This window comes from Macrobrachium rosenbergii, chromosome 23 (genome assembly GCF_040412425.1).
Source record: "Macrobrachium rosenbergii isolate ZJJX-2024 chromosome 23, ASM4041242v1, whole genome shotgun sequence".
NCBI classification, from domain to species: Eukaryota; Metazoa; Arthropoda; class Malacostraca; order Decapoda; family Palaemonidae; genus Macrobrachium; species Macrobrachium rosenbergii.
Window position 1 is genome coordinate 9,694,232 of NC_089763.1, and position 24,508 is coordinate 9,718,739.

The window sequence follows — 24,508 nt, forward strand, 5'->3', positions numbered from 1 at the left end:
GTATGGTTCAGCATCAGACGCAACATTGACAACGTTAGATCCAGTTCACAGTGAAGGGGTAAGACTATGCACAGGAGCATTTAGATCCTCACCAGTTTCTTCTGTACAGGTTGAATGTGGCGAACCACCACTGCTTCTCCTTAGAGACTTAATAACAATGAACAGTGCATTAAGAATTAAGATAAGTGATTTACTTACAAAAACACTTTTTGATCAAGAGATTTATTTATAAACAATCATTCACCAGCTTTTCCAGTTGTAGCTAATAGGTTGTTTGAGATACTGAATAGAAATGTACGAGTACCTTCAACAGTGAAGTTACCACCCCACTGGACTTTGAATAACATGAAAACTTGCATGCAATTAAAATATCAGTTAGAAAGTTACTCATTTACCCTAGAACACCTTAGACGAAAAGGTCCACATTATGCAATATACGCAGATGGGTCTAAATCACAATATGAAGTAGGATATGCAGCAATATCTCAAAACAAAACATATAATTTATCTCTACCTTAAAGTGCCTCAGCCTTCACAGCAGAGTTGTGTGCAATTACATCAGCCATCAAACTTATAAAGGAAGTAACATTCAATAAATTTGTGATTTTTAGAGACTCAAGAAGCACTATAGAAGCCATTCAAAGTTACAACCCGGAAAATAGCCTTGTTTGTCAGATTAAGTTTTCAATCCACAAGCTGTAAAATAATGGAAAAAATATAGAAATATATTGGATATCGGCCCATGTAGGGATTAAAGGAAACGAAGAGGCAGATAAAGTAGCAGAATAAGCAGTCCATATGAAAATTGCAAATGTAAATATCCCAGTTAGTGATTATATAACATGAATAAAAACATGCATTAAAGATAGAGGGCAGAATTGATGGAATGAAAAGTCTGAAAATAACAAATTAAAGCAGGTAAAACCTAGCATTAGAAAATGTACTTCATCATACCAAAGAGAGAGACATACGGAAGTAATTCTGACACGTCCCCGAATAGGCCGTTCTCGTTTTACACATGGACACCTAAAAAAAATCAGTGTAAAGTGATGATAACAATTAAACACTTGTTGTGTGATTGTCAAAAGTATAATCGGCAGCTACTATCAAGTTTTGGGAATAAATCTATTGGTGAAGTTTTGTCAGAATCTTCAACATTTTCATGTAGACCAGTTTTAATATTTTTGAAGGATTGTGGTTTAATCGACCAAATTTAAAAATTAGAAATAAATCATGAAAATTTACAAATCCTGTGGATTTTTTCCAAACCTTTTGAAAGATACAAATTTTAAAAATCTTATTGAATTAGCCCTGATTTTTATCATTGTGAACTTAATATATATATTATCATAATTAGCAAGAACTCGCTAGCAAATTGCTTCCCCCTTTTTCTCTTTTTTGTTGTTTTCATTCACTGTCGGCCGATCGATATTTCGATATTTCGCACGGTCAGAATACAAGAGATTAAAACGGATTGAAGGCCACTCCCTTTAAGTAGATAATTTCTGAGGCAAAAGTGAATTGTCTGGTTGTCCTTTTCAGGCAAAAAACCCCTGCGGGCATCAGCTGAACATGACTCAACCCCCCCTGTGTGTTGGACGTGCCCCCTGCCCCATAGGAGGAGATAAAAACAGAAACCAAACCGAGGTTCACTCTCACACGTGCGCTGGATAGGATGGAGTAAGGACCAAGCCACATGCCCCTGGCCCGCAGTGCCCTTAGCTAACCACGTGGCCCTTTTCAAAGTATACTTTCTCCTCGTGCCCTTCGACCGCGAGCCACGTGTTCGCTCCACTGTTGGCCTGCCTGATGCCCACATGCCATTGCCCGGCCCTTTATGAAATTCCCATGCATTGCCCTTTTACGTGAAGCCCCCGCATCCTAACACGTGGAGGAACTCGCCCTCGGAAATCGCAAGTCATCCACGGACCTCTTTCTGCGCTGGAACCAAATCTGCCGTACGGTAAAGTGCTCTGGAAGACCTCCATTCAGTCACGCTTTTCCTCATAACATTTACTTAACTTGAGTGCCAGTAATCACCGAATCTCTTGTCAAATGTCCGTGCTCCTCGAGTGTCGGCAGTGCTAAGCTATCATTAATTCATCGAAGCCCCTTGGCACCCTCAGTGCAGCTTCGAATTCATTAGTCTTTTGTCTATTTTCATTACTGGCGTATAATGTGCATATCTCTCATTTCAGAGGGACCCTATTTCGTGGAAGCTTCTTGGACTGTGTCTGGAATCTCCCAGTTTCATTCATCCCGTAGGAATCCCCTTCAGGATCAATAATCTACTTGCATTCCTCTTTCCCGTACTAATGTCATTTATGTAAATACACTCCTTTAAGTTTGCCCATGTGTTTACGTAAAATTTCCCTCTAGTAGAAGAGCCTTACGCTCATATGAAATTCCCCTTTTGTTTTCCTCCTTTTTTTTTATGTTTTCCTGGACCCCCGAAGTCAGAATCACAAGGCTAAATTACCTTAAATTGTTGCTACCTGTCTCACGGAGAATATTTCAAACTAAATCGCCAGGAAAAACATAAAAATATATATATATATATATATATATATATATATATATATATATATATATATATATATATATATATATATATACAGTCTCCGGTTTACGACGGTCTCGGCTTACGACGTTCCGAGTTTACAACTCTTTCAAACATATTCATAAAAAAATTATCCCCTGGGTTACAACGCATGTTCCAGGTTTACGATGCTGACAACGCCGGTCTGACAGAAAAATATGGCTCCAGAATGGCAGAATGGTAAATTTTGGAGGGTTTTCTGTTGAAAAACTCAATTTAAATGCAGGATAAATTGTTTTCAAGGCACCCAAAGGAAGAAAAGTAAGGTTTTTTACAATTTCCGACGGTATTTCAGACGACGCCAGTCCGACAACGATCGGAAGAAATATGCATCCAAAACAGCAGAATGGTCAATATTTGGAGGGTTTTTTATTATGAGAAACTCAATATAAATGCAGGATTCGTTGTTTTCAAGACACCCAAAGGATTAAAAGTAAGGTTTTCTTACGATTTTCGACGATATTTCAGACGGCGCCAGTCCGACGACGATCGGAAGAAATATGCATCCAAAACAGCAGAATGGTCAATATCTGGAGGGTTTTTATTATGAAAAACTCAGTTTAATGCAGGATTTGTTGTTTTCAAGACACCCAAAGGATTAAAATTAAAGTTTTCTTATGATTCTCAATGGTAATATTTGGGATGACTCTGTGTCCAACTCATACGACGGAAGAAAATTTACATTCACAGATTTTTTCATAGAGCAATATTCACTAATTACTGATTTTTATTTTATTTTCATGACTAAATACATTTTTTATGATGAGAAAATTATTCACTAATTTTAAAATATTAATATTAAGGTATCCACAGTAAAATATCGATAAAAGTTAAATTAAAATCCCGTGAAATCATAAAACTGCTTACCGATGTAATCACTTCATTCGACCTCTCTCTCTCTCTCTCTCTCTCTCTCTCTCTCTCTCTCTCTCTCTCTCTCTCTCTCTCTCTCTCTCTCTCTCCGAATAATTCACGAATAATTTCACTTTTGAGATTAAGTAAGTCCAACCGCCCATATCTCTCTCTGTACTGCATATATCCTTCAAAGATATATCGATTACTGTATATAAACATAAAAATATACTAAAATCCCATCATCGCTTGTGTGACAATTTTTTTTATTGCTTTGACGTAGGCTTATGACGATACCGGCTCGGAGGATTAGAAGTAGCCAATAACAGATCTTGTAGCAACCCCTTCTCTCCATGACGATACGCTATTGGCTGGCAGGACTGACAGTAGCCAATAACAACTTGTAACAACCCCCTCTTCCCCTTCCCGCCCTCCTTGAAGACATGCTATTGGCAGGAAGGGTGGGATTTTAACCAATCACAAAGCTTGTACCTCACGGGCTTTGCACACACTATAAAGAGGGTGCGTAGTGTTTTTTTCTCTCTCTGTCCGACGTGAGAGAGAGAATGACTGCATAAGATTTTTCTAACAAATTTGTGGGAGATGACGACTAACTACGTTTGTATGATGTATAAATGACTTACCTAATAATAAGTGCTAATTCTCAACTATTAATAAGATTAAATAATAATAATACAGTGTACTGAGATTACAACATTTATGCATTTTCAAAGCAGACTAAGGGCAGATCAGTTTCTCCTTTCCTTCCTTCCTCCCCCCCTCTCTCTCTCTCTCTCTCGCCAAAAGGTAGAATGAGAAATGGATAGATATATTATAAATAGATACTAAGTTCAGCCCTTCACTCTCAGAAAAAGATACGGACGTTGTAAAGAACAGCAACCCCAGAGTACCTGAGGGTTGTTTATCTTAACAAGCTAACATTTGGGGTGGCTGATGTTAACAAGCTCATTCTGATACTGGCGGTGCATCTGTTTGTTGTCGGCCAAATGGAATGTCCCTTCGCCGTGTTCAGTATTGGGGGTTGGCTGATGTTAACAAGTTCATTCTGAGGATAGCCAATCTTTACACGGGTACTCTGGGGTTGCGGATCTTTACAACGTCCAAAGATACTGCTAATTTGAGCCTCTTTACCTATGCACACTGCGTGTGTGTGTGTGTGTGTTCATGGTGCTTTAAAAATGCTTAGTGAAAGTAGTAGCCTACATCTTTGGAAGATAAAGAAAAAAACAATTTTTTTGTTGTCAGTCGCAGTAAAGAGAAATGGATTAACATTCCTCGAGACATTAGAGAGATAAACTCTCTCTCTCTCTCTCTCTCTCTCTCTCTCTCTCTCTCTCTCTCTCTCTCTCTCTCTCTCTCTCGCCCGTGCCAGCATAAGAATGGCTGAATGTAAGTCGTAGTGATAATTCATTCTCTCTCTTTCTCTCTCTGGTTGGAAAAGGGTACTAGTGTTTAAGATGACTTTGAAAAGATATTAATAATATAATTTCAAAGATTAACACAGTAGTAATAAGATAATAATTTAAGCTATATTTGATGTAGGATGATACTTAAAGTAAAAATGGGAGAGCAATGTAGTTCTGTGAAATTCAAAGTCTTTTTCTGGTGGATAAGTGGTGAGGCAGTCTCTCTCTCTCTCTCTCTCTCTCTCTCTCTCTCTCTCTCTCTCTCTCTCTCTCTCTCTCTCTCTCTCTCTCTCTCTGGCTTCAAAACAGTAGAATTGTAAAATTTAGGAGGGTTTTTTATGAAAGACTCAATAAAAATGCAGGTTATGTCATTTTCAAGGTACTCAAAGGATTAAAAGTAAGGTTTTCTTGCGATTTTCGACGATTTTTCCAGTTTACAACAATTTTTGGCTTACGACGCGTCGTCAGAACAGAACCCCCATCATAAACCGGAGACTGCCTATATATATATATATATATATATATATATATATATATATATATATATATATATATATATATATACATATACATATGTATATATATACATATACATATATATATATATATATATATATATATATATATATATATATATATATATATATATATATATATATATATATTGAAGTTCATTTTCAGTGATAATATTCAATTCCAGTCAAATCCTTCGTGCTAGCCCTATGAGAGCTGATGACCAGCTGAGTGGTCTGGTTAAACTGTTTTAATGATAATAATAATTCAAAATGTTTTGATGGAAAGATACTGAGTATCCACAAAAGAGAGGGGGGGACGCCTTACTTTCAGGAGAATGAGGTACGAGTACCCATTCTTCAGTACTCATGCAAGTATCTTGACTTTTCCTGAGGCAGTCACCTTGTTATGACTGAAGACTGTCTTTTGCTAGAATTTTACAGTACAGTACCTAGGGTCACTGACATGTGGCAATAGGAAGTGCATGTTGCATGGCCTCTCATGTATTGAGCTTAAGGAGGGTTATGGTGCAGTTCCTGTTACAGCAGGAACAACCTTCTTGGCTTTGGTGGGTGGTCCTAATTCTGTAAGTCACTCATTGCATGGTGTCTTGTTCATTGCATTCGTATGTCATGTTGGCTGTTTCAGAATTTTTTTTACCACCTCACTTTTTCAGTAAGTGTTTAGGATGCTTTCCCTTGCTTTGGCAACAGAAGCCTTTGTGAGTTTCCTTTTTCTATATTTTCGGCATTGTTTCGATAGCCTAAGCATCTGGAGGAAGCGGCCACACATCGGGAATTATGTTGGTCTTGGGTCTGTGCCCTTTTGGACAAACCTCGTGCATTGCTCAAGTCCACCTGAATTAACAGTGGACTTAATGCTGCAAGTTTGAGGAATGGTTCTAAGTCTATTTGCAGTGTGATTGAATGGTACACCACTCCATGACATGGTTCAAGTGAAGTAGAGTGGTGTCTCATACTTTACTTCCTACAGTGGTCTTAACGCTGTAAGTCTGATGAATGGTTCTAAGTCTATTTGCAGTGTGATTGATTGGTACACCACTTCTTGACATAGTTCAAGTAGAGTGGGGTCTCATACTTTACTTCCTACAGTGGTCTTAATGCTGTAAGTTTGAGGAAGTCTATTTGCAGTGTAACTGAATGGCACACCACTCCATGACATAGTTCAAGTGAAGTTGAGTGGTCTTATACTTTACTTCCTACAGAGGTCTTAATGCTGTTAAGTTTGAGGAATGCTTCTAAGTCTGTTTGCAGTGAGATTGAATAGTACACCACTTCATGATATAGTTCATACTTTACTTCCTACATTGGTCTTAATGCTGTAAGTTTGATGAATGGTTCTATTTGCAGTGTGATTGAATAATACACCACTTCTTGACATAGTTTAAGTGAAAGTTTAAGTGAAGTAGAGTGGTGTCTCATACTGCACTTCCTACAGTGGTCTTAATGCTGTAAGTCTGAGGAATGGTTTTAAGTCTATTTGCATTGTGATTGAATAGTACACCACTTCATGAATATTTCAAGTAAATTAGAGTGGTGTCTTATACCTTACTTCCTACAGTGGTCTTAATGCTGTAAGTTTGATGAATGTTTCTAAATCTATTTGCAGTGTGAGTGAATGATACACCACATCTTGACATAGTTCAACTAGAGTGATGTCTCTACAGTGGTGTTCATGCTGTAAATTTGAGGAATGGTTCTAAGTCAATTTGCAGTGTTTGGATGGTACACCACTTCTTGACATAGTTCAAGTAAAGTAGAGTGGGGTCTCATACTTTACGTACTACAGTGGTCTTAATGCTGTAAATTTGAGGAATGGTTCTAAGTTTATTTGCATTGTGATTTTGAATAGTACACCACTTCATGACATATTTCAAGTAAAGCAGAGTGCTGTCTTATACTTTACTTCTTACAATGGTCTTAATGCTATAAGTTTGAGGAATGGTTCTAAGTCTATTTGCAGTGTGGTTGAATGGTACACCACTTTTTGACATATTTCAAGTAGAGTGGTGTCTCGTACTTTACTTCCTACAGTGGTCTTAATGCTGTAAATTTGAGGAATGGTTCTAAGTCTATTTGCAGTGTGATTGAATGGTACACCACTTCATGACATAGTTCAAGTAAAGGAGACCGGTGTCTCATACTTTACTTCCTTCAGCAGTGGAATGTTATTTTAGTTCAACACAACTGTCAGGTCTGGGTGCGGAGATGTTTGGTTTCGAGCATTGTGCAGACTCGAGGGGTAGGAACCAGGGTTACAGATACTTCAGTCCCCTGCGTTCTTCTTCAGGAGTAGTCATTAGCAACGTGTTTCATTTTCCTTCTTTTTCTCGTGGTACTGGCAGTTCAATGTTGGCCTCTAGTCGAGATGGTTCTCACTCTGCTGATTCTCTGGTCCAAGGTCTTGGAGAGTGACCTAGCCATCGTTCCTTGTCAGCCACTCGTGTACCTTTTCATAGTGCGATACACTTCCTGCATCTTTTATGCTGGAATTTCAAGTGGCACCTGAGAGAAAGATTGTCACAGGGTGGCAGGAACTTAGTAGTGTACCTGTCAGTTTCAGGGAATGTGGATCATGGTGGGTTGAGTTTCTGCGTCTGAATGGACCAGGAAGATAACATTCCCAGGTCAAGCAATCCTAGCAGTCGGTTCTGAGAGTGCCCAGGCTGCCTTCCACTAATGGGTAACCCTCCTGTGTGATGTAAGAGGGTTGGTATGTGTGGAGGAACAAATTTAAAATTTGGAAGTAATTTTATTCCACCCAACATAAAAACCTGAAGTTCTTTGCATACATGGCCCACCTTAGCCACCCCGCTCAGATCCGTGTCTGGAAGGCAAAGTGGAGTGCAGACTGTCGGGGCAGCAGGGCTTTCCCCACCTGTCTGTGGTTAATTACTCTGTCAATAAGTTTGAATGGGTATTTCCAGCTTGCGCTTGAAGTTAAATCCCAATGTAAAGAACTTCAGGTTTTTATGTTAAGAAAAAATTTTAAAAAATTTTAAACTTTGTTATTTTAAATAGGATTTATAGCAGTTTCTAATCTGAGTAAGGCTGCTCCAGAAGCAAGACACCTTTCTGACTTAAAGCCAGCCTTAATCTACAACGAAACAGCACACTGACATTCAGCTTGGTCTTCAACATCTGAAGTTTTTCCATCATATTCATCAGTATCCAGAAAAATTAATAGAAAAAGACATAAACTAAGGAAAACTCAAAATACTAAAAGAAGATAAAACTCAAACTTACAATGCAAATCCAAAATAGTGGGTGAAAAATCCAAAATATGGCAATAATAAAAAAATCTAAGTAACAAAGGATAATCTCATAATGAGGTGAAAAAACTCAAAATACTGAGAGAGGAGGTCACAAAATAATTGAAGAGAAAAACTAGAAAAATCCAGAATGAAAACTCAGAACAATAAAAGGAACAATAGAAGGAACTCAGTAAGAGAAATACAATAATAAACAAAAATCACTATAAGAGACACTCAGAATATTAAAAGAGAAGCAGAGTCAAAATAATAAAAGGTAAAACTAAAAATTATGACAGGAAAATCTTTATTTGAAGTGTGGACTCTCAGACAACAGAATTAGAGGAGGGTTGGGTATAAATAAAAGAAAACCAATTTTCTCTGGTCTGAGGAAGTTTTGTTGAAGTTTTCCACATGAAAAGGAATCTATTAATAATTAGTTCAGTTTTAATCAATTACTTCATTGTCAACAACCCTTATAGCTGTGGTGCAGATAACTTGCAAAAAAAATAAACTTAGCTGACAATGTCAGATTATTTCCTCTTGAAGAGAATTGCCTAAAAAAAATTTCTTGCGTTAAAATAATGGAGATCGAATTCTTTCAGTTAAATTTAGGAAATTAACTGCGACCTAACGTATTAAAAACAAGTGTAGATTTCCTGGGTGTTGTTAATCAACTACACCTAGTGTTGGAACTCAAAGATAGATTATTTAGCAACTTTTCACATTTATCAGCATCTGCATTTTTGATTGAGTCGTTCAATAATTCCTTACAGCATCAACACAGATGACGTGTCCAAAACGTTAATATTCTTTTATGTGAATAAGAAGCTTCCCTGCCTTGCCTGCATCATCACTGATCAAACAACACCTGGGAAGAGTCATAAAGACAACTAGAAATTGTAATGGTTGTAGTGAGAAGTCTAGACCTACCTGTCACTGTCAGAGAAATCACGCCAACGGTGAAGCCAAGAAACATAAAGGAGAAGAGGGCGCAGATCATGATTAAGATTTTTTCGGATCCACTTGTGTTCTCCCAGAAATTTACTATTCTCTCAGAAAGGCTGCTTAGAGAAAGAGATAAAAAAAAAGAGACACAGATGAGTCAGAAAAAAAAGAAAAATGGAAAGGGTAGTACAAAAAAGTTGAGATAGATAATGAAAAAGGGAAAGGAAAATCTGTGAATATGTAGCTAGATTTTCAGTATTATTGATTACTTAATAAATAGTTTGATAGCATGCATATTATTCACGAAATTTATTACATTGATTCTTGGATGTAATAGAAAGGATTATTTTTAAGAAATTATATTACCTTCATTTTGATAACTCAGTTGTTGAATGATTATAACTGTTAATTCGTATCAAAGCTATTACTACCCCATTACTATTGACAATAACATCTTGGTAGGAGACCTTCTGTTACACATGTATTTAAAAATTAAATATAAATGCAGAAGATGAGGTAAATACCCATGGAACTATACCCCTCATAGAAGAATAGCAATCCCTACTTAAGCAGGGATTCATAAAGCTTGTTGACTGTAACCCTGATCTATTGCACAAAGGATTTTAGAAAAAAAATTCTGAAATGCTTTAAAAGCATTTTAGAGTCACTGGCAATTATACATGTCAGTTTTGCCATATTTTTAATCATCTTAACTACTGAACATATTGCACATAATTCCAATGTGAAAACCATGTGCTTTATTGGGTAAAGAGAACTGGCATGTTTCTTCAGACAATATTGCAGCCAGTCCTCTTGTGCACATAAAGATTTGGAGTCATTCATATAAGTTACGTAACTTTTGTGCTTTGTGTGGTCTTTTCTATGTTGCTTACGATGTGTACAGATATGAACTTTATTCGCAGTTCTGGGAAATGGGAGTTTTAATACAGAAAGTAGTTTTATTTTTTTACTAAACTATTATGTTGACTTCTATTAGTAATGGCTCAGTCACACATTTGCGATGCAAGGACGCGCAGTGCATAACTGCCGAAATTGTTGCTAATTACGACGTCATTACGCTGTAATTATGACCAAATTCTTACCGCTTTGCCAAGTTTGGTGACGTGCACCAAGGTTGGTGGATGTTTTAACTGTTTAAAACATATGCTGTGTGGCTGTGCCAGCTATCATTTGTCATCATGTCATTGTGCACTTTGCAACACTGATGCAATGACATCACCATTTGTTGTAATTAGATTGCGCAAATCGGAACTCACAATTGTGACACGCGCCATCCATTACATAGTGCACCATGGTTACATGGTAGTACACTCAGTGTGTCGCGTGGGTTGCGATGTGGCAATGCTGACTCGCTCATGTCGTCAAGCATAAGAGGCAGCAGCCAAACATGAGGGGTCAGTAGTCTTTCATGAGTGACCTCACAGTTACCACTGTTGCTCTCCTCGCTGTGCCCTTTGTTGTAGGGCCAGACCCAGCAACATCTTGGTTTTCTGTGCTTCTTCTTAAAGTTGCGTTGTCATTCCTTCATACACCTTAGAATTCTTAAGTGTAACATGGCGTTGTGATAATCCAAAATTCCTTTTACTAATTCAGGGTTATGTTGGTTCTCAGGTATGAGGTTTAGCAAATCATGTTCTCCATGTTCTTCCAGAAGAAATCACATGATGGGAGTGGTAATGTGGTTGGAACAGGTAGATCTTGCTCTGTCTGCAACTGGAAGGAGAATGATCAGTGGTGAGTTCACCTGGAATTTATATGGTGGAATCCATGTACATGACACAGTTATGATGCTGTAACCCATGTCCCTATGTGACATAATTACAACGCACTATGCCATCCTGTTGCAACAGCCAAATGTGGGCGTGACCTAATCATCGTCATTATGCACGTATTACAGATATATGTAGGTTCATCTTGAACTGCGCGATGTTGTCACTGGTTAACCCTTTATCGCCGACTGGACATATTTTACGTCAATGAAAATTGTCTGTCTGGTGCCAAGTGGACGTAAAATACGTCGACTACAAAAAGTTTTTTTAAATATTCGTGGAAAAATACTTATAGGCCTAGTTTGTGAAAAATTTTAAATCACGCTCCTTGAGGGATGCTGGGAGTTCACGGATCACGCTGTTGTTTTGTTTACAAGTGTGATCCAGCTGCGCATGCACGAATTTCTTTCTTCTCCCACTAGAAAGCATCAGTGATGCATCTCAGAAGTTCTTTCGTCACTTTGTCGTAATTTTTGCACCGTTTTATATTAGCCGTTACATATAGTTTTATGTATGAAAATGTGCGCCATTTCATGTAGAATACAACAAAAAACAACCCATGGTTGTAACTTTTATAAGTTTTGAAATATTTTCATATAAATCACGATAAGTGCCAAAATTTCAACCTTCGGTCAAATTTGACTCGACCGAAATGGTCGAAAAACTTATTTGTAATCTAAAACTCATACATTTTAGTAATATTCAATCAATTACCTTGATTTTGCAACAAATTGGAAGTCTCTAGCACAATATTTCGATTTATGGCGAATTTTTGAAAAAAAAACTTTTTCCTTACGTCCGCACGCTAACTCGGCCGAAAATCTCAGAAATCCTTTTATCACTTTGTCGTAATTTTTGCACCGTTTTTATATTAGCCGTTACATAAAGTTTTACATATGAAAATGTGCGCAATTTCATGTAAAATACAACAAAAAACAACCCATGGTTGTGGCTTTTATCAGTTTTGAAATATATTCGTATAAATCACGATAAGTGCCAAAATTTCAACCTTCGGTCAACTTTGACTCGACCGAAATGGTCGAAAAATGCAATTGGAAGCTAAAACTCTTACATTCAAGTAATATTCAATCATTTACCTTCATTTTGCAACAAATTGGAAGTCTCTAGCACAACATTTCGATTTATGGTGAATTTTAAAAAAAAATTTTCCTTACGTCCGCGCGCGGTAACTAGGCCGAAAATCTCAGAAATTCTTTCGTCACTTTGTCATAATATTTGCACCATTTTATATTAGCCGTTACATAAAGTTTTATATATGAAAATGTGCACAGTTTCATGTAGAATACAACAAAAATAACTTATGGTTGTAGCTTTTACCAGTTTTGAAATATTTTCATATAAATCACGATGTGCCAAAATTTCAACCTTTGGTCAACTTTGACTCGACCGAGATGGTCGAAAAACGCAATTGTAAGCTAAAACTCTTACATTCTAGTAATATTCAATCATGTACCTTCATTTTGCAATAAACGGGAAGTCTCTAGCACAATATTTAGATTTATGGTGAATTTTTGAAAAAAACTTTTTCCTTACGTCCGCGTGCGGTAACTCGGCTGAAAATCTCAGAATTTCTTTAGTCACCTTGTCGTAGTTTTCGCACCGTTTTCTATTAAGCGTTACATAAAGTGTTATACATGAAAATGTGTGCAATTTCATGTAGAATACAACAAAGAATAACTCATGGTTGTAGCTTTTATCAGTTTTGAAATATTTTCATATAAATCATGATAAATAGAAAAAATTCGACCTTCGGTCAATTTTAACTCGACCGAAATGGTCGAAAACTGCAATTGTAAGCTAAAACACTTACAGTCTAGTAATATTCAATCAATTACCTTCATTTTGCAACAAACGGGAAGTCTTTAGCACAATATTTCGATTTATGGTGAATTTTTGAAAAACACTTTTTTTTACGTCCGCGCGTTACGAATTCATGCATCATTTTGTGATAATATTTTCTTTGTGTTGCTTTGATCGTTTTACAATTTGTTATATACCAAAATCATCGAAATTCAGTGTACAATACAAAAAAAAAGTAACTCGTTAGCTTTAACCGTTTTGCTCGCAGCGCGATTTGTATAGAATTATATATGAAATTTTTTTTTGCGCTGTCATATATTTCAATATTTATATATGATAATGATATTTTTTCATTTCTGATGGTTGCATACTAAACTTCAGGCAATGACAAAAAAATGAGCCAAAAATGAACTCTTAATCTTAAAAACTAAGCGTGCTGTGATTTTTTGAAAAAAACTTTTTTTTCGCTTCGGCGCTAACTCCCGAACGCCGCTGGCATACGACAGACACTTTTGTAAATAGAGGCTCGGCGTTAGAGGGTTAGTAAGTCACGTCAGAGGTGACTCACCACTTTTAACATGTACATACTTGTTTGGAGAGGACTTGAAAGCTGCAATGTAGATTCTGAGCCCTTTTATATCAGGTTAAATGCAGGTTTTCTTTTGGGCTTTTTTGTACACAGTGTGTGCTTTCAAGTTCAAGTGTGTATCAAAGATTAAGCATAAGAATTTCAAGGTTTGGCTAATAGGTATCAGACCCCCTCGTTTCTAGTTCAGCATCATCATCCTTCTCCCAAAATCCTTATGCAATATGATGGCAATGTTGAACATACTGGGCATGTGCTTTTCAGGTAGTGTGTTAGGTCATATATGTGTCATTTATTTTTTATTCCATTTGATAAATGAACGGTAGTATTGTTAATTGCAAGTATGAATAATGTATTACTTATAAAGTTTTCTTGTGAGATCCTTTTCTGATTTATAGGTGTTTCACCATGTGTCATCCATTTGCACTTGGAAAGAGCCATCTAGTTTTATCTTTGGTTGTTGTGATCTGATGTTAGTAAAAGTGGTGATTACATTGTGTGTAGATTGATTATTTATTTGAGGAAGTGCTTTTATTCTTTTGTTTGACATTTTTGGCATCCATATTGATTGCTGTTGTGGATTTTTAAGACATCGCTACATTAATTGATTTCTGTCATGTCTGTTTCATTTTGTGGGAGCTTGTTCTTCAGTGTTGGGTTATCACTGTTTATCAGAGGTACATGTACTGTTTCTCTCCAAGTGCTTCTTGTTATTTTGGTTAGTTCTTGTTCCTTGTATTTCATAGTTATTATAGTGACTGGAATGGTCTAATCTCATCAGTTTTCATTTTTGTTGTTCTTACTGATATACCTATAGTTGCTTTTTCAATATTTTTTCTCTTTTATGTGTCAACCCTTAATAATTTCCTGGTTGGTCAAATACTCAGATCATGCATAGGGTACTATGGGCTTCATGAATAATTTTTATAGTTTAGATGTTTTCTGAATATTTTTTCATATCATTTTCTTTAGCTTCATCATTGAGTGCACTGCTTCTGCTTTATCAATATTTCCTACGTTATTGCTTTCTGAGTTTAGGTTAGGTAACGTTTGTCAATTTTTTGGACGGGTCGTTGAAAATTTACTTTTGATATTAATTTATGGTCATACCTATATGATCTAGGAGAGTCTTGAGGTCAGTATTATGTATGGATATAAATATGTGAAATGAGCTTATTTTGGCTTCGCCACACTTGTTATATTTTGGTGTATGTATCACGACGCCATGTAGCTGCATGGTCATTTGATGTTCAGAAGTTTTTGCACTGCAGTGACATTGGGACGTGATCTAACTTCTTGCTTTGTCTCTTCATTTCCTCTAGTTGTCACAAGGATAGTAGGTACTTTTCAATTCTAAGTTGTATGTATTTTTTTGTCTTTTAAATTGAAGAAACCATGACCAATTTTAACTTACAAAAATGAAGTTAGAATAGAACAAGAGTGGGTGTGGTCTGCATTTTACATATTGCTTCATTTTTTGAAAAATGGTCCCATAGTAGGGTCATTCATCTAGAACAGCTTCCTGTCCACCAAGGGAACCAACAGGGGATGACTGTTGTTCTATAGCGGTTGGTGATAATCCTGGGAGAGCTGTCTAGAAATACATTTTACCTTCAGTCCATAAGATTAAATGTAATTCCTCCACCTGGTTCAACCATATTTGTGACTCATGTTCTATGTCCTTGCCACCTGTCCCCACCCTATTTCACATTCTAAGATTAACAAAAACCATGTTTTAAAACAGATATGTTGTCAATGAAAGGTCTATCCTGCTAGAAGACAGAGGGAAAAGAGACTAAGAGAAGGAAAGTTGAGAAAGCCTACTAGTTTTGTTTAGAGCAACTACTGTGATTTGAGCCAGATTATGCTTCTCACCTAGGTGGTGGCTTTCTGACTGTCTCCCCCCCCCCCACCATCTGTGACATGGTTATAGGAGTCAGGGGACATTGAGATGTATTATTATTATTATTATTATTATTATTATTATTATTATTATTATTATTATTATTATTATTATTATTAAATTATTAAATATGTGCAGATATGAAAATGAAACAAACATAAAGTGCAATAACTTGCAGAGATTCCAGAGTTAAAAGGCTTGTAGTTGGAAAAAAGAGACAACAGAACAAAATTTTTAAGTGTCAAAAAACATAGAAATAAACATGTATGAATAGCAGTGTATTTAGAAAGGAAAAGTATATAACGTTTAAGTAGCAGGGAAAGGTTCGTGTTTAATGGTTTCTGAAATGCCATAAAAAAGTGAGACTGGCGCTTAATTTATCACCCACCAGCATGTTTGTCTCTCTATCTTAAAAAAATGCTCCCATATAATGATGGAACTACTGAACTATCTGTCTCTTTGAGTGTTTGCCCACTTCTTTTCCGTTTGTACAAGCCTGTTGAAAAGGACAGTATACCTTTCGAGTTAATATTTCTGTCAGTTTTCACGAATGTCTGGATGCAGCAATTTTGAAGAACTTACCTTGATCTAGAAAGATCTGCAATTTCGGGCATGATGGATAGTTGCTCCATTGTGACAGTGAGTCTCCCTTTCTCCTCTTTCTTTCTCTCGCTCTCTCCTCCGTTACCTGGGATGACTTAACACTTGGTCTAGGATGTAACAAAGAGAATCAGAAGTCCCGTCAATACTAAGAGGGAATGTCTCTCCCCGCTCCTAACAGGGATTATTTTCCTCTTGGTCCTGGGAAGAAATGGTGTTCTATGATCTTGTCTCCTCTTTGATGTGTACTTTGCTGGTGATCAAACTAATCTGTTTGTATTAGCTGGATTCTCAAAGTATTAAATGGAAAGACTTGCTTGTAAACTTCAGATATTCGTTCACCTACGAAAATAGATAAGAATTATTTTTATAATTTAAATGTGTTTGTGTAAATATTTGTGTATTTACCTTATGATTCCTCAGTGGTAGATGAACCCTTTTCCTAAGCCTAGGAAAAGACACTTTCATTGCTGTAGGATGCCAGGAAACAAAAATAAATTGAAAAATAGCAGTACATCTTGGGGTCTTGAATGTAGGATATAAGCGGAGATATGTTTAATAATTTATTTATTGAAGAAAAGTTGAATGTCATGATATTTTGTGGGACAAAGGTGAGAGTATAGGGTGTCCAGAAATGGAAGGACAAAATTGCCTCAGGATTTGCTGAAAAATGTAGGTGGTGGGATGAGGAACAGTGAAGTTTAATGAAGGGAAAAAAGATTGAAATAGAGTTGCATCACAGTAAGAAAAGAAGGTTATGTTAGGTGTACCGGAAGAAGTATAAGGCAGTCAAGAGGAAATTGAGAGAAAAATAAAGATACCAATAAAAATTGAGGGTTGATTGAATGTGACTGAATTATTATAAAAAGCAATAAAATGGAGAGATTTCTTAGATGTGGAGGATCATTCGTAACTGAATGATACAAGAACAAAGACTACTGCAAGTTTAAGAATGCTTGTGGACAGTTAAGATGCTGGGAAATGGAGACCAGGAGTTGATGGAATTGCAAGTAAGTTGCTACACTGCAGTAGTGAAAGTGACAGAGGAGGCTAAGAATTGCTAGGACATAACATTACTATTTATATTAGGGAAGGTGTGTGAAAGGGATCTAATTAAGCAAGTAGACATTGACTGTGTCTGCATTTAACACACGTTTGTGAGTAACTGGGGTATCTGTAGCAATGTTTTTAAAATTAGAAGTACAGTATATGGCATACATTGCTTATAGGGCCAGATTCAGGTCCCTTTAAGGCATAAAGGCCCTTGATATACTACCGTACAGTAGATATGTAAACATGCATTGACCTGTTACTATACATTTAAAATAGAAATTTGTTCTACACATTAGGTTACCTATACATTTTAAACAGAAATTTATTCCAAACATTATCTAAACTTTTGAAACAGAAATTTGTTCTACACAGATACAAACCCTTGTTCTTTTCATAGGACTTAGCTTCGAGTGACAGCTAGGAACAGACATTCAAACTTACTACTGGCAAGGTGTTAACTACCAACAGGTGAGGAAACCCTCACTCACCTGTTGGTCTGCACTTTACTTTGCTTCTGGCTGTCGTTAAGTTCAGACATTTCTCAGGACTGTTCATCTTTGCCATTCAAAGTTTTTGATGGATAAACTTTAGTGTTCGGTTTCTGTTTTGGTTTTTCGACTGTGTTTGTACTATTATGATTCAAATCCATCATTCAAATAGCATACCTGCAAGGAATTCAGATCAATTTTCCTTGCTCGGATGAATACTTGTTTTCATCAGAAATGTAGCACCTTTTGGTAGTGTTCACAGCAGCTGTGTTTTTCTCTGGTTTACTTAATAATATATTTACCTTTCAGATCTTAAGATTTGGACACTTGGAAGAACTGCCAGAGTTTGATTTGCTTAAGATAAGGCAATCCTCCTATCATGCCCTCCTTTTTATTCTATTGGAGGAATAGGCTATATAGCCTTATTCCATGATCATTGGGGCTTAGTCTGTGAGTCTAGACTCAACCAGCCCTGTATACAAGGTGAGTATTGACAGTGGTGGAAGGATGAAGAGGCATTCCCCTTCCCTTCTTCACCTTCCTCTGTGTCACCTTCTGTCACATCAACCCTACTCTTGAAACTACAACTGTGAGGTATGAGTGTGGTGTACATCCCATGTCTGAAATCTTATTAGGCTTCTTTCAGTATGCTCTTCCCCGTGGGACAGGGTAGGGAAGCTCGCCCGCCAGTGGCTATGAATTTCTGGCATAGTGTTGGCACTGGGTGCCATCTCCATAGACTTAGCCTACAAGTTGGGTTTATAGTTTGCAACAGAATTTTAATGTTCTCTCTGTGTATCCAAGGTCATATGGCGAGAGTTAAAAGGGAACACTGTGGCTCCTCTCATCACGACCCGTAAGAGTCACATAGAGAGTGGTTAGCATGACCTGGTCTCTTGGCCCATTTACTCCCCATCTGCTCGGTCTTGAATTGGGTCACAAGTGAAAATCAGTACAGGGTCTCCTGGGACCTAGGCATACCAGCATACCAGCACCAGCTTGGCTAGCTTGGCTAGCTAGACTACCCAAGGTGCCATGTGCTCTGTCAGCAAGGCCTAGCATGAGCAAGGTAGTCCACAACACAGGTTAACTCTGCAAACGGTACTTCACTAAACAAACCTACCTAACCAGGAAGTAACCTGCCAAGAGCACCCATAACCAAAATGCTTCAGTCAGTTGTTTTATCTCACAACTTTCAACACTACACTGTATAATTAACTTGAGAAAGTCCAATCAAGCCTAACACAAATCTGCTTCTGTTCTGGATGCACAATGCATTTAGGTCACAATGATTTGATACTGTGTTGATACAAGTGTTTACGGAGCTAAAATCGCTGTTCGTGCACCTGGCACTCCTGTGATAGCTGAAGTTCTCTTAACATACTAACTTTTTCCTCATTTCAAGCCCGTCCACTGCGTATTCTTCCACTTTATTTAAAGCCCTGTCTGCTTCAGTAGAAAATTAATTTTGACAGAATACTTGTACATTCAGACATCAGATTGTACAATAACTTACTCATAAATAATGACCAATAGTCTATGTTTCTCTAAACACTGAGTCTTTCTCAGAGCAAAGTAGGTACATGCACTTGTACTGACAATTAACCGCTAATCTCTTATCAGGTACTTGCTGCCCTTGATCAGTTTCTACATTTTTTGCTGAATGCACTTTCACAACAATGCAGCCAGACATTGTGTCAGGATAATCCCTCCAGACATTATGTCAGGGTAATCCTTCTCACCACATCAGACCTGCACTGAGAAAGATTCCCCATTAAATCCTAAGAGAAAGGAGAACAATGAGATTAAATATATATCATTAACTTTGCATTAACGAATTTATGTCTTCTTAAATACAATAAAAACTGGCCAATATACAGCCACCACAACCCGAGGAGTGGATGCTCAACAAGAAGGGTATCTACTTCTCTCCTGTGAGTCTCCAACACCCCTTGTTCTTTTTTTGGTCCATTTCCTCACATAAGTTGATGGCTTGCAGTACGACCTCGCTTTCACTGGATTTGTATGATGCTGAGGAATGGCACACAAGAATTCAAGAGAGAGTGACTGCCTCTTTTGGTGGACTTTAAGGATGGGTACTTTTCAAATACACACATCCATATGTCCTTTTGGAAGTACCTCCATTTTACTGTCACGTGGAGGAGGGTGTCTCATTTAGTGCTTGCGACTGGTGCCGCCCTCCCCCCCCCAAAAAAAAGTCCTACAAGGTGTTCATGCTGGTGTCAGCTTGAGCCCATTTCATAAGGGATGTTTGTGTGCTCTGTTAGGGTAATTGGGTAGTCCTGGTAAGCTTGTTGCTGTAATTGCTGTAAGACGAATGGTTTATTGAGTACGAGATTGGTCCTCTTTTCTCAAACAGAGAGTAAAGTACCTGGGTATGCTTACATACAGCAGCAGCAAGATTCTTTCATTAGGATTCTTGCATCATAAACTCAGGGAGGTTGTGTGCAAGTTCCTGGTATGTTAGGAACAATCCGTTAGGCAGAGGCACATGTTCTAGGTCATATGTCATCCTTGGGAAAGCTGGTCTTTGGGGGTATTTCTCCCCCACTCCAGGCGTAGGGTCAAGAAGTTCGGATCTTTGGAAGATTGAGACTTTGACAGGATGACAGGAACAAAAGTATCTCCGTCAGGAGATACTTTTGTTTTAAGATGCTTCTACTGAGAGGTGAGGTGCACATTTAGATATTTCTAATAGAGGTAAGCCTCACTGTACATTTTGTATTGAATACATACAATTTCTGTTGAAAAATAAACCCGCTATAACAGGTAAACATAAATAACAAGAAATTTTTGTAGAATTGAGATTTCACTCAGAAAATATTCAATATGTAATAAAACAATTCAGCATGCACTTTACAATATTATAGACAATAAGTATAGAAGTCCTTTTGTTTTTTGTGAACTGTTATTGAAGTGGAAAATATGTCTTTACCACATTAACACAAGGAAAATTGGACACATGAATCACTTTTGAAAATAGGTTCAATAGCATACAGACTTGGTCCCAAAAACAAGGTTCTCCAGGCCTAGACAGTTTTAAGCATAATTCATTCCAGAACTTAAAATAGGCTTTCAGAAGCCTGAATTGAATTTAACACTAAAAGATTCCTTGAGTGGTCATAAGTAATATTATCACAATCATACAAATATCTGTTGGAAAAGATTTCTTTTACACACTTTATATAGAGCTTCAGCATTCTCTATGAATACTTTGTATCTTCTGTGTCATCTTTACTCTTCCTTGCAGAAACCGGATCCCAGCATACAAAATGAAAATCACAGAGAAGGGGCCGGACCTTTCAACATCTGTTCCTGAAATGGAAAGGTCCCCCATATTAAAATGAGGGTCTTAGATAATGACACGCAAACAATCAAATAAAAAAACATTGAATACATACATAAAAAGATATACTGTGTTTTCTTTCATAGCCACAACCCAAATCACTAAAATTCCTTTACAGGGTTTTCCGGTTGTGCTGGCACAGTAATTAAACCTTTGAAGACAGGTAACGGACAATGGCCCCTAAACATGGCTGAGAAGTTGTTCGAGGTTTCCATTTTCTGAGCTTAATCCTGTTTGCCTTTCAACACAAGAGGAAGCTCTGGGAGTGTTTCCCTCCATAACTGGAGCAGTATTAGCATTTAAGATGTTTTTCAGTACTTGTAGGATAAACTTAAAATTTGTTGCCATTCCACGTTTTCGAAGGTAGTCAATGGAATGTTGATTTCTATACAGTATTCTCATAGTGGACTTAGGTGGTTTTCATGTGTCTGTGCTGAGTGATACCCAGACCTGCTAGCTCTGTTGTTCCGAGGTGCCCTTTGGCACAAACATCAGTTTCAACCACTCTAAGGGTGCGTTCACACCAAATACGTCGCGTCGAGTCGAGTCACGTCAATTCATTTGATGCAAGTCATTTTGACTAAATCTTGTTCACACCAAATGCATCAACTTAAGTCAAGTCTGTACTCATTTGCATCTTATTTCTGCGACAGTGGCACAGTAGCTTTTTATGAGAATGGGTACATATTCTCTTGGTGAAATTAATGCTTCGGTGTGGCTTTGGTGTCGCAAACGTAAAAAAAGTAAGCCTAGAATCTGGGTACATCATTTGAACACCAAGAGGACACAATTTGGCAATTTCAACCATTTATTCCCTGACCTTGTAAATCATCCAGAAAAATTCTGCAACTTTTTTAGGATGACAAATGAAAATTTCAGGAGCTGGTGCAGCTAATAGGACATCCCATTAAGAAAAGCAATACTAACTACAGGCGGGGAATTGGAACTGAGGAAAAAATGGCCAATTTTTTAAGGCAAGTTTTATTTTTATTGAATTTTACAAGATAACGAAAAGATGCAATTCTAAATGAATTAGCTGAGACATCAAGAGAGAAATATACATACATACATACATACATACATATATATATATATATATATATATATATATATATATATATATATATATATATATATATATATATATATATATATATATATATATATATATATATATATATATATATATATATATATATATATATATATATATATATATATATATATATATATATATATATATATATATATATATATATATATATATATATATATATATATATATATATATATATATATATATATATATATATATATATATATATATATATATATATATATATATATATATATATATATATATATATATATATATATATATATAATTAACTACTCAACCATACTGATTTTCAAAAACTATTCTTCTCAAAATGATATATATATATATATATATATATATATATATATATATATATATATATATATATATATATATATATATATATATATATATATACTGTATATATATGTATATATGTATATATATATATATATATATATATATATATATATATATATATATATATATATATATATATATATATATATATATATTTATTTATATGAATGTCTTTTACTGTGATACTACAGTATAATATGAAGATAAAAAAGGCCCATAAAACACTATTTGAATGTTGCAACCATATATTTCAGGCACTTCCTTCTGTGTCCCTGTTCACTGGTAAAATATGGACAGATGAAATGTTACAAGGGTATATATACAAAGCATATATAGGTGTGGCATTAAGTCTCTGATGGTATGCAGGTCACCGTTTCCCAAGAAGGAGGAGAATAAACAATTCCCTAGTGGTTTTTGGCCTCATTAACTCCCGTTTGGCGATGATTCTGGTGGTCGTGTTCCCTGGAACACCTTCTTCAGAAGCGGTCTGAAGATTAAAGCGTCGATGTCGTCCGATTTCCAATGTCCTCCTGACAAGTTCATATTGTTGGTTTGATTGATGATAGCAGATACCAGCATCTTTCTTTTGTACGGACAGCTACTTTTGAAAACCAGCTCTGCCCCACTCCAGTTTATGGAATGGCCTGTATCTCTGATATGTAGGAAAATCCACGAACTCTCCGAAGCATAACGTACTGATCTTTTGTGCCCTGTTATTCTTTGTGAGAGCGATCTACCTGTCTCCCCCACAGACAAATAGATTTTAACAACAAAATAAAGCTTCCGTACGGTGAAAACATCCAAAAACCACCGAACAACTCAGGTCTAACAATCCCTTCATTTTCCATTATCCCAAATCCATCGGGAGCTCGCTCATAAACGTATACTTAAATAACAAAGGGGAAGAAGCCTGAGTTTACAAGATACCATGCAGCAATTGTAATGACATTTACGTGGGGGAGACAGGTAGATCGCTCTCGCAAAGAATAACAGAGCACAAAAGATCAGTACGTTATGCTTCGGAGAGATCGGGGACTTTCCCACATATCAGAGATACAGGCCATTCCATAAACTGGAGTGGGGCGGAGCTGGTTTTCAAAACTAGCTGTCCGTACAAAAGAAGGATGCTGGAATCTGCTATCATCAATACAACCAACAATATGAACCTGTCAGGAGGACATTGGAAATCGGACAACATTGACGCTTTAATCCTCAGACCGCTTCTGAAGAAGGTGTTCCAGGGAACACGACCACCAGAATCGTCGCCAAATGGGAGTTAATGAGGCCAAAAACCACTAGGGAATTGTTTATTCTCCTTCTTCTTAGGAAACGGTCACCTGCATACCATCGGAGACTTAATGCCATACCTATATATACTTTGTATATTATATACCCTTGTAACATTTCATCTGTCCATATTTTACCAGTGAACAGGGACACAGAAGGAAGTGCCCGAAATATATGATTGCAACGTTCAAATAGTGTTTTATGGGCCTTTTTATCTTCATATATATATACAGTCATACCTCGAAATTACGCGAGGTTAGGTTCCGGAGCCCCTCGTGCAAGGTGAATTTTCGCGTAAGTTTGGCATGGTCTTTAAAAATGCTAATAAATGTTTATTTCCAGAGTTTAAGTACTAAATATAACCCTAATCATGTTCCCAAAGTATTAAGCTAACTTTTAAATGAACTAAAGTTAGTGTAATTTTATTTAAAATTTAGCTTATTACCCTTAAAAAAGGAATACAGTAAATGGTTGACATAAAAATTGAGTACTGCACAGTTTCATAATAGTGCATTTACAGTAGGTGCGTACGTATACTAATGTT

General features: G+C 36.7%; 1 protein-coding gene and 1 long non-coding RNA gene across 4 annotated transcripts in view; one reads left to right on the forward strand and one right to left on the reverse strand.

Moving 5' to 3' along the window:
- Positions 1 to 24,508, forward strand: part of LOC136851250 (uncharacterized) — a 97,979-nt gene that overhangs the window by 49,460 nt on the left and 24,011 nt on the right. The window lies entirely within an intron of this gene.
- LOC136851248 (uncharacterized) overlaps positions 1 to 24,508 on the reverse strand; it is a 60,929-nt gene that overhangs the window by 12,367 nt on the left and 24,054 nt on the right. The window contains exons 2-4 of one of the 3 annotated variants that reach the window (XM_067125205.1): positions 21,053 to 21,187; positions 16,293 to 16,652; positions 9,596 to 9,726 (exon numbers count right to left, since the gene is read on the reverse strand). Coding sequence is in view for 2 of the 3 variants with exons in the window: in XM_067125206.1 (XP_066981307.1) it covers positions 9,596 to 9,729; positions 16,293 to 16,342 (184 nt within the window). In the remaining variant the exon portion in view is untranslated. Of the gene's footprint in view, positions 1 to 9,595; positions 9,730 to 16,292; positions 16,653 to 21,052; positions 21,188 to 24,508 lie in introns of all 3 variants that reach the window. The other 2 variants (XM_067125206.1, XM_067125207.1) reach the window with 2 other exon arrangements.